Source organism: Polypterus senegalus, chromosome 1 (genome assembly GCF_016835505.1).
Source record: "Polypterus senegalus isolate Bchr_013 chromosome 1, ASM1683550v1, whole genome shotgun sequence".
NCBI lineage: Eukaryota > Metazoa > Chordata > Cladistia > Polypteriformes > Polypteridae > Polypterus > Polypterus senegalus.
The window spans coordinates 255,257,994-255,270,221 of record NC_053154.1 but is presented as its reverse complement, the minus strand read 5'-3'; the positions used below and the strand labels follow the sequence as shown (position 1 = coordinate 255,270,221).

The following is a 12,228-nucleotide window of genomic DNA, read 5'->3' as shown; positions in this document are numbered from 1 at the left end:
TACACTTAACGATAATTTTAAATGACTGTATAGTCATTACCCTGTGCTCATAAGTAAAAGCTGCTTTATAAAAATGAAATTAATTTAGCAATAATTTGTTATTTAAAATGAAGTGTCATTTCTAAGCTACAGTGATTGCTTCGTCAATATAATACACTTTCTTAAAAGTTGCTGCGATATTGATGTGTGTTTCAATTGCAGTCTCCACATCTTTGCATCAGGAAGGAAAATAAATTGCTTAGAAGCACTTACCAGGAGCTCCTTGATCACTACACATGAAATCATTCCTTATGTAAAACTTATCAAGGTTTCAGTGCACTCTTTTCCACACAGTGTGGCATAAAATTATTTCATGTGTATTCTCTGCAAGCCTTTATTTTCATAATTGAGAATAATTGGCCACTCAGTTATAGTAGAACATTCACATTGTGGTTACATAAAGTGGTATATTAGTAAATAAGAAGACTATGACACAAGTAAAGAAAAACAAATTGCTGGATCACATTCATTTTCCTACTTGAGCAGCCAGTTGATTCTGCCTATTCATTTTGAAATTGTTTAACTCCTTCTTGAGGACATAATCTAAAAAGTACTGTGAAGATTACATGGCAGTCTACAATGATGGCTCTTTTTCTTTTTGCCAGTAAGTTAAATGAAAAAATGTGTTGTTTTCTCTGAACAATTGCTAATCTGCGGCTTGGTTGCTATATGTTACATTTCTCTGTGTACCAATACTTAACATATTGAAACCTACATTTTAATGAATGATTTCAATAACATGTTGTTTTTAACATACTTAAGTATATTATGTTAAAAATAACTAGTAATGAAAAATGCAACTCCTAAATGTTGTGCATTTTTGTTATTTCAAAGGGATCGCAAGAGGCCAAACAGCACTTCTTCCAAGTGGGGAACTACACATCACTCTTCAGTTTGCTCAAAGTTAACCATTTTTCTTCTGCACCTTCATTCTTATTTGGACTCTTTGCTTTTGAAAATGGATGGAAGGATGCTTATCTAAATTTAAACACACTAGCAAAAATTCTTAGTGGATAGTCTTGAAAAAACACAGATGTTGCTCAAGTATGTATTTTGTTGCATTACAGGTAAGAAGGGAAGGAGAAAAGCAATGAGGTGAATTACTTGTTACAAAATCAAAGAATCCTGATAAAATTCTGAGTTTTAAAACTTAGAAAATATTTATAAATGCCATAAAAACACGTCTGAAAGATAATTCAATAAACATAACATTATTGAAATATTAGATTGTTACTTGCAGATATCAGGGAGGGAATAATTTTGTATTACTATTATTGAGATTAGTATTTTCATATATAGGATGGTTGTGGGGGTGGGGGAGGTTGTTTTATTTAGTTTCCATTATTTCACTATTTCTATTTATTCCTGGTGCTTTAATTTTTTTTATACTGTTATGTCTGGACAAATCTGCAATAAAAAAAATTACATTGTTTACTACCTTAAAGTGTCATCATTATAGCTTCCGGACCACTTGTATGATTCTGCATAGCCCTTGTAGTTGCTGAATCTCTCAACACCTTGATAAAGACAGGAAAAAACAACCTTTATCACAGAACTATCCATAATGTTATCAATAAATGAACAATTTTTAACAGAGAAAATAAAAAAAATATTATTACAGTGTTAAGTCATGCCTTAAAGTGACAAGTGCTAAATGGCTTTTAGGAAATTTCTCTGGTTAAAATAATTGAAGACAGTTAAGGTATTAAAAATTAGACACAAAAAAGTCAATTAAATTAATTATTGTAAATAATTTACAGCTATAACTCAAGAATTTTATAATCATCTTGCCAAATGATGACCAAAGCACCCACATGTAGCTTACATCTAAAATAATCATTTTGGACTAATTTGAGAAAAAAACAAAATAAATTAATTAAATTAATAAAGAGTGCCACAGATCACTCTGTCTTCATCTGCTAGAACCTCTTTGAGAAGAAGGTAGACCAAATTATGGAGGACTAATATGTCTAGATGCCTTAGAACACGTTCATCTCTCTTCTCGGTAAGAAGTTAATACCAAGTGTCAAAGGTATACTTCACTAGAACCATCTCTAGCTCAGGGAGTGTAATTGCTCAGGGAGAATGAACCACAACAGACCACCATTTTGATATGTCTGACTGAATGATTCTATAACACATGGATTTTCACTCACAGTCCTGGAGGGCCATGGTGGCTGCAGTTTTTCATTCTGAACAGTTTCCTAATTAGAAGACAGTCCATGCTGATAATGAGATATGGTAGTCAACTATATTGCTTGTCAAAGGTTTCATTCATCCAAGCCAAATTTTAATTGCATTGTAGAGTTTACAACATTATCTATATATTTATTGACCGGAACAGATTTCCACTTAATGAACATCTCCTTTTGACTCTTTTATTTCTAAACATTTTATTAACACATATACAGTAATCCCTCGCTACATCACGCTTCGACTTTCGCGGCTTCACTCTATCACAGATTTTTAATGTAAGCATATCTAAATATATATCACAGATTTTTCCCTGGTTCGCAGATTTCTGCGGACAATGGGTCTTTTAATTTATGGTACATGCTTCGTCAGTTTGTTTTCCCAGTTGATTTCATACAAGGGACGCTATTGGCTAAGGGAAGCTACCCAATCAGAGCATGTATTACATATTAACTAAAACTCCTCAATGATAAGATATGCTTCCCACGCAGTGCTTGATTGTTTGCTTTTCTCTCTCTCCGACATTCTCTGCGCCTGACGGAGGGGGTGTGAGGAGAGGGGCTGTTTACACAGAGGCTGTTTGCTTAGAAGATACGGACGCTCCTCTAAAAAATGCCGCCTTATCACAGTGCTTCGGGATACTTAAAAGCCCAAAAGCACGTATTGATTTTGTGATTGTTTGCTTTTCTGGCGCGCACTCTCTCTCTCTGACATTCTCTGCTCCTGACACGCATTCTTTGAAGAGGAAGATATGTTTGCATTCTTTTAATTGTGAGAAAGAACTGTCATCTCTGTCTTGTCATGGAGCATAGTTTAAACTTTTGACTACAGGGTGTTATTTCATGTCTAGAAGGCTCTAATAATGTTAACAGTGTGGGAGAGTTTATAAGGGCTTAAAATATATAAAAAATAACCATACAAACATATGGTTTCTACTTCAGGGATTTTCATCTATCACGGGGGTTTCTGGAATGCAACCCCCACGATGGAGGAGGGATTGCGGCTATGCAGCAGGATTAGTTGTTCCTTTTGCCTCCAGAACAGTCTAAATTCTTTGTAGCATGAAGTCAAAAAAGTACTGGAAAAATTTCCCAAAGATTATGTTCTATGCTGACTTGATAGCACTATTCGCTTTCTGAAGATTTTTTGGCCAATCAATAATGGTGAAGACTTCTGCATTCCATCTCATCCCTCCACTGATGTATTAGATTGAAATCTGGAGACTGTCACTTCATATCCCAGTCTGGAATAAACTGAAGTCGTGTTCACTTTTGAGGAACCAGCTTAAGAAAAAATTTCAAAGAATCATTAAGTGTACAAATTGTATTCATAATTTTGATTTATCAAAGTAGCCACCTTTTGGATATATAACAGCCAAACTGTGGTAACCCTTTTGATTCAGAAGGCCAGTCATTCTGTACAAGTTAACAACTCTGCCTCACGCAAAAGAACCCCAGACCATCTTTCTCCTTTCTCCATGTTTGACAGTTGGTGTCGCACACTGAGGAACCATCCTTTCACCCTGTGTGATGAACTGAAGGTTTAAAATTTTGATTCATCCATAAGAATTTCTTCCAGTCTGCAGTAGTCCACAGCCGGTATTTCAAAGTTCTATTTTATTATTTAAGGAATGGCTTTCTTACTGCCACTCGCCCTGTCATACCTGCAGCACAAAGTCTCCTCTTCACAGTAGAAACTGAGACTTGCTTTTAATCAACTACTGTTAAGCTGTTCTTGAAGCTGTGCTGTGCTTGTGCTGTGAGGTGCCTATCACACAAGCTGGTGACCCTCAGAAATGTGTCTTCCGATTGGGTTGTAACTTTGGGTATGCCACCTCTTTTCCTATCAGAATGTCTTCTAGTTTCCCATTACCTATGGATTGTGTAGGACACCATTGTACTAACTGACAATTTGATATTTTTTGCAATTTCTCTAAATGAAAGGCCTACACTCCTAAGGATAATAATGGTCTTTCTCATTTCATTTAACAACTTCCGTTTTCTTGCCATTATCACTGGAATAAACAACTTTCTACAGTGTAATATTGTCCAAGTAGTACTTCAGAGCTTGTAGTAATGCAGTCTGTTCCAACTCTGCTTTAAGACAGACAGAGGGTTTTGAAATAATCAACAGAAGTTGGGGCACATGTGCAAACTGTTTGCTTTGACTTGCAAGGCTTAATTTACTTTGATTTCTACAGAAAATATGCAGGTTGTATCCTATTAGCTGTTTCCTGAAAAATGTCCATTTGTAATATTCTGAAATTTCCTTTTTTCAGTTTTTGCTAACCTAAACTTTAAATATAAAGCTCTGGCAGTTTACTACTTACCTTTGCACCATTTTAGGTAATTCCCTACATTTCAACTGACTAAGTTCGAAAAAAAAAAACTGGAAAAATTGAGGTGTTCTAAAATGTTTGACTGGTAGTGCATTTGTATGTGCTAGCTTCATTCTATAATGCTTACACACCTTTCATTTGAAGTATATTACTGAGAAATGTATTATACTTAATATTTTCAGACACTGTACACACACAATACAAAACAAAGTAGACAAAATACCAATTTTTTCTTTCCACTGAATCACTACAAAAGGAACCTGATTTATACTTTTGGTATATTATTGCTCCCAAGAACAGTGAGCTGAAGTAAATGTACCATCAAAATACACTCTGATGAGGCTGCAGACTAAAGTGTCATTAAGGCAAGGCTTCATTAGGTACACATAATTAGACTCAGAAGCTGTTAAGTTGATGTACTATGGAATTGGTTACTAAAATAAAATTAAAACAAATCACAATAAACTCATACAAACCTGTATTATAAAACCAAACAAATCATTAAAGAAAGGCAACATACACAAAAGTGGTAAGAAAACATGATATACAAAACTAAATAAATGTAAAATATTATATTAAATGCAAAAAAAAAAGTGTAAAGAGATTTAAAACTATTAAAGTTCTTACAACCAATTAATAAATGTTTAAAAATGGGTAATTCTGTTTTAATGCTAAAATAAACAAATACTGTGTGAACAGCAAGAGGCATTGCAGCCTCCCCAAGTCCCGAAACATAGGCACAGACCCATGTTATGATTAATACAAAGGTTTTAATACTTCAAATACCTTCACAATAAAGGCTTCAAAATGTACACAGCAACCCTTATCCCAAAAATATATTAACCACTCAAAGTGACAGATAAAAAACATTTATTATTCTGACATAGAAGATTCAGAGCAAGACTTATAGGGGTGTATGATTGCGCCTAAAAATTAGGGTCAAGGGGTCAGCTAGGGCTCAAAACCATGGAAGCAAATAAAACCATGCAACCAAAAACTGAAGGGGCAAGGTGTACTCGGAAGTCTCAACGAAAGCCAGCATAAAGTTATAATTAAAACAGATAGTCCGACTAACAAAGAAACGATACGAGATAAATAAAAAGGTAGTTGTATACATCAAGGGATGGTTCCATGCGCAATCATCAACATATTTATACCATCAAGTCCTGTGACATCCCATCCTGTCACTTGCAATGATCTTAGTCACACGAGGAGATCCAAAATGGCAATGAGAAAACAAAGAGAAATAATGTGTTAACAAAATAAAAAATCCAAACATTAAAGTCAAAAACCCCAAAATATACAAAAACACATGAAAAGACATACGTAGCTAATACTACAAAGACAATAGCAAATAATGAAAAAATATGCAACTATGCAAACAATACAGAGGGTAAAGTCACTGTAGACCAAATATGAATGGTGTGCCACACTGCTGTACCTATATAGCGAACTGAAGTAAAACATCAAATAGTTTTAAAAGAACCCAAAGGCTATATACTGTCAAAATCGGAGATAAACACATTTAAACTTATTTGGACACCTATAACCAATTATCACTATCTGGAATGTTGTTTATTGGATCTGACCCATTCCACTATAAAAAAATAAATCCACAAGTTCTGTAGTTTTAAGATACAGCACTTCAATAAGATTCAGGTAAGACCTTTGGCTTGGTCATTCTACTATAGAATGTGGAAGTACTTCTTCCAAACCAATCTTTAGTAGACCGTCTTCTGAACAAGAATTCCCTGATACAGTATTTTCCAGATTTCAATACCTCCTCCATTAAGTCAAGTTTCTCAAAACCAAACCAAGAAAAACAGCCCTTACATGTACAGCACGGATAATATTTTGTTGGTGATAGGCTTCAACAAAGATTAGCTCCCCTTTTGCACAACTTTGCTCTTACTTGACCGACAAGTTTTTGTTTTTTTGTGTGAAACCCCTCTATAGATGGCATTTGTGTTCAGAAGTTTTATTATGTTGATCTATTCACCACTTCTCTAAAGGCCGCTAAGGAGGCTTGTAGAGATCTAGCTATTATTTTATAATTACTTCTTACCACGTTTATGATTTTCCTTGATATGAAATTTTCAGATGATGCCCCTGTTTTAAATACAGTGGTATTTGACTCTCTGCTGTTTCCACTGTTCAAGGAATGATGTTTGAAACACAGAAGAGTAAATTCTTGCAATTATGTTTTCTCTTCTCTAACAAATCACTTCGTATTTTTAGTTGTATTGGATAATTTGGCTAATTGGTTAACACGTATCCATCTTATTGTGCTTACCTTAATGCATGTTACAGAACTGTGTTTATTTTTTTAAACTAACACAGCTTCTGAATATTGCACATATTTTTTGAAAGAACATTTTCTTTCAAACATTTAAATAGGTGAATAATAATTTATTATTACAATTAAATATGCATTTTGTATTAAACAAAATCTCAAATTATGCAATGGGTGCACAAACTTTCAAGGGTGACTGTATAAAGACAATAGTGAAGCCCGTATATTTACAACTTTTTTCGTTTTTCCTTTTCCAGTTCCACTGGTAAACACTAGAATCCCTGAAGCTAATAAAACTACTAATACATTAATTAAATAGACAACACTACAATTTATCAACTTATCATTTTAACAAGGCACATTTTTAAATTGTGCCAATTAAGTTGCACAGTGTGTCTAAGGCTGGTACCAAGTGATTATTAATTTTAAAAATGTATTTTTTTTTTATTAACTAACACAGATAGTGAAATAATTATAGAATGTGTATTCCCAAAATTTGAACATATTTTGAAAACTGAAACAGACTCATTCAATATTACTCCAATACAGAATATAGAAAGTGTTTAAAACAAACAACTAATGTAAGCTTCAGACATACTGCTAGACCATGATTAAGATCAACATCAAAAATCCACAGGAAAATGAATTAAACAAATAAATTAATTTTATGATGATAAAGTCCATGAAAATAATTTAATTAGAATCAATGTTTAGTTTGTGGAAAATATATAAATACCTATTTTTGTTAACTGACAGGTCTTATCAATAGCAGCTTCATGTTTATGTAGAAGTGTTAGTGCCCTACATTCAGCAGTAAAGCACTTATTATTCTAATTTATTGGCATGCTTGAACTATGTCTATAAAACAGTGACAGTGGAAAAAATGCAGGTTTCTCCAAACTGACTTCTGAAAACTGAAAGTCAATTTCTAGAAGGAGAAATGTACTACATGCAAATTATACTCTATGAATGTTACAAACCTTTATATATTTAAATAAATAACTGTGCTGTGAATAAGAAAACTTTGGTCGAATAAGGTATATAAAATCTTAAATACAGTCAATATTTCAGACTTCAATAAACTAGCTAAAATTGGTAATTTCACATGATAAACCAATTTAAATTATTTCTGCCTGTAGATTATTTTAGTTTTGAACTGTGTTAGCTATATACATTGTGGAATGCAGCACACTTAAAAATTATTTTGAAAAGCAAGCATTGAATATTTTTTTAGTTCAGTTATACTGAATGTCCACTACTAAATACTAAAGCTACAAAGTACTAACAGTGAATGAACAAACAATACCCAATATGTATTAATCTCACAAAGAAATTAATTCAATGTCTATATAGTATGGGGAAAAAAAAAAATCATTCCTTGCATACCAGATACTATTTCTACCTTTCTTAATATAACATCTTTGCTATAATAAACTAGCCGAAGCCCGCCAGTTTTTTTATTTTTAATAAATTTGCAAAAACCTAAAGTAAACTTTTTTCCCGTTGTCATTATGGGGTGTTGTGTGTAGAATTCTGAGGAAAAAAAATGAATTTAATCCATTTTGGAATAAGGCTGTAACATAACAAAATGTGGAAAAAGTGATGCGCTGTAAATACTTTCCGGATGCACTGTAAGTAAAATTTCTCGGACTGCCTTCTTCCATCTCCGAAACATTTCTAGACTTCGTCCTGTTCTTACGCAACATAGTATTGAAGTATCAGTTAATGCCCGAGTCACCTCACGTATAGATTACTGTAATGCTATTCTATCTGGCATCCCACAAAAATGTATTCATCGCTTACAACTTCTTCAAAATTCTGCTGCCAGTATAATAACCTGTTCTAAATCCACTGAATATATTACACCTATTCTCTCTCAACTTCACTGGCTCCCTGTTAACTACAAAATACAATACAAAATACCACTCTGAACATTTAAAGCTCTTCACAACCTCACTGATCTCCTACAGACTTGCACTCCTCTCGCTCACTCAGATCCTCATCTGCAGCTCTACTTTCTGTACCACACATCAGACTCAGTGCTATGGGAGCTCGAGCGTCTCTGATAGTGCTCCTCAATTCAGGAATTCTCTTCTCTCTCATATACATCAGCTCAATTCAATAACATATTTTAAAACTGCCCTCAAAACTTATCTTTTCAAACTGGCATACCAATTATGAATTTTGCACTGTAACTGTTTTAATTTTACTAATGTTGTTTAATTTTATTGCAAGGTGGCCTTGAGTGAAAAGATTATAAAACGGGATTTTCTAATGGCCAAATATAACCAAAACAATTGTTCAGCCTTACCTATGAAATGGGATCTGGTTTAGAGCGTACAGCGGATTGTACAATCCAAAGCAGCACATGCGTGAGACATCTTTATCCATTATTTCACTCCATAGCAGTGCCACTCGCAATATGGCGGAGACATTGACCTACAATGCTGCTGGTCATGCAGCGTCTAGTAATTCTATGTCTATGACGGAAAAAACTCCCAGGCGCAGACATGGCCAAAGTGAAAGGTCACGCGGTCTGGCTAGATATCGGGCGGTGACGTGACACCAATGGGGTCATGAGAGAGGAGTGGGTAACACGGTAGTCCAAAGGAGGAATAGGACTCGAGAAAAGCGGCATGGGGGTGTATGGGAGGCTGCAGGCAGCATGGGGAAGGGTTTGGAAGAATCTGCCTCAAGGAAGATTTAAGATATGAAGATGTAGGTGAAGTGACGGCGAAGGTGGTAGGGATGAGTTGAGAGTTGATTCTACAATAAAATAAAATAAAAAGAGGAATAACCTTGGAGGTTAATCATCACCCCAAAAGTGGATAGCAGACGTCACCTAGTATACGTGTACCAAATTTCAGGCCAATGGGTCAAACGGTTTTAGAGCTACAGGTGATTTAGAATCCTAGACAGACAAACAAACAGCCATGGTAGCGTATATAAAGATGTTACTGATACAGGGTTGTCTGAGTGCATGATTTAGATGGAATACCACCTTGATTTTAGGAATGTCATCATAAGAAAAATGTATGAATAAATAACTTGATGAACAGACAAAACCTTACAGCATTCAGGGGGTATAAACTCTATCACTAAGGCCTACACCAAAGAGTAGCTATTAACTATTTCTCTATTTATAACATTGCTAGCAAAATACCCACGCTTCACAGCTGCAAAGTACTGCCTTAAAATTTTTATTAAGAAGAAAATTAAACCTTTTTAAACTGAGGGAGAATATACCAATAATTATTTGTTTAGGATCTCTTTGCATACCACATTGTCAGTTTGGCCCTCCGGTTGTAATATGACCAGGCTGTGCGCTGAGCTAACTCGAGCATGCAACGTACAGTTGGCCATGTAAAAAGTAATCTTGTCTCAAATCTCACAGCTTGGATTGCTGCTGTCATAATCGGTTTGAGTTTCATGGTTTGTTTCAATTACGACAGCATTTGCAGGACTTGTGTTGAAGTGACATTTGGCATCTGTCAAGCGTTGTAAGCATACAAACGGTTTCATTGATAACTTCACATCCAGCTTTTGAGAGCTTAAACATTCATAAACATCAAAGTGTCCACTACTGAAATCATCACCTGTGAACATAAGATGTTTAAAAGGCATTGGCGGTTGTCGAAAGGTGTAAAACATTTGGCCATTTCGGTACACCTGAAAGCAACAACCGAACAATTCAGCGGCAGCCATCAACTCACAGGCAGAACCATAGGTGAAGGGCTTAAGCATTTCACTCTTCTAGTGCTCCTGTGTAGAATAATTATCTCCTGTACCGTCATCAGTCCACACCTTGAACCTGCCCCAGTCATTCAATACATAAGACACAATGTTCCTCCGGATATCAAGAGTGAGCCTGATATGGCCGTGCAATATGTAACAAAGACAATGAAAAAGGCAGGTGCCATCTCCGGGAATGGAAACCACTCGGTAAGTGACAGTTCACTGATCGATGGTGATCGACTCGATAGACATGTTAATGGGGGTACGGTTGGAACGATAAAGGAAATGGGCACCTGAACAATGTAAAGTAAGTGTAAAATACCTACACAATAACTATAATCGTAATAAACGAGCAATAAAACAGCGGAGAAGCCGTGGATTAAATAAAAAGGCTGCAGTTATCAGCAGGGAGATGTGAATCCGGTGGAGAAGCAAGGAAGGGAATGTAGAGACTGGAGTGACGAACGGCCTTACATAGGCAGGCAGCCAACAAAGTGGGAGGCGTTGGGATGGGGGACCCAACGCCGCCTCACACGGTGACCGAGCTGCAGGCTATGGATGTATATATGTACGTAAGTAGGATTCAGTTAGCATTGGGAATCCGCGTACCAAATTTCTTTAAGATGGGCCCATGAGTAACAAAGACCGTTGGAAAGTTCAATATGGCAGTCGACAATGGCGTCATACCAGTGAAATAAGTACGTACATTGGTTTCTGTTAGTGCAGGGAAGCCACCTACCAAATTTTGTGAAGATGTGGCCATAAATAAGAAAGTTCAACATGGCGGACGTTGTAGACCGTTATGATAGTTACGCATAGAATTTCAAAATGAAACCTGCTTAACTTTTTAAGTAAGCTGTAAGGAACAAGCCTGCTAAATTTCAGCCTTCTACCTACACGGGACGTTGGATAATTAGTGATGAGTGAGTTAGTGAGTGAGTGAGTGAGTGAGTGAGGGCTTTGCCTTTTATTAGTATAGACTAGCATAATACCAGCGCTTCGCAGCGGAGAAGTAGTCTGTTAAAGAAGTAATGAAAAAGAAAAGGAAACATTTTGAAAATAACGTAACATGATTATCAATGTAATTGATATTGGACAAGTGATGAGAAGTGCCTGGTTGTCTCCACACATACCGCTTAGAATTAAGGCCAAAAAGTTCTATCTTGGTCTCATCAGACCAGTGAATCTTATTTCTCACCATCTCAGAGTCCTTCAGGTGTCTTTTAGGAAACTCCATGCGGGCTGTCATGTGTCTTGCCTCTCCTCAGTGTGTGGAGAGAACTAGGCACTGCTCATCACTTGTCCAATACAGCCCCACAGTGAGGCATGGCGGTGGCAGCATCATGCTGTGGGGGTGTTTTTTAGCTGCAGAGACAGGACGACTGGTTGCAATCGAGGGAAAGATGAATGCGGCCAAGTACAGGGATATCCTGGACAAAAACCTTCTCCAGAGTGCTAAGGATCTCAGACTGGGCTGAAGGTTTACCTTCCAACAAGACAATGACCCTAAGCACACAGCTAAAATAACGAAGGAGTGGCTTCACAACAACTCTGTGACTGTTCTTAAATGGCCCAGCCAGAGCCCTGACTTAAACCCAATTGAGCATCTCTGGAGAGACCTAAAAATGGC

General features: G+C 36.0%; 1 protein-coding gene across 2 annotated transcripts in view; it reads right to left on the bottom strand.

The window, feature by feature from the left end:
• The window catches only part of parga (poly (ADP-ribose) glycohydrolase a), a 256,129-nt gene that overhangs the window by 70,288 nt on the left and 173,613 nt on the right, over positions 1-12,228 (bottom strand). For both annotated transcript variants that reach the window (XM_039772313.1, XM_039772316.1), the window contains exon 15: positions 1,478-1,556. In XM_039772313.1, the coding sequence (XP_039628247.1) occupies positions 1,478-1,556 (79 nt within the window). The remainder of the gene's footprint in view (positions 1-1,477; positions 1,557-12,228) is intronic.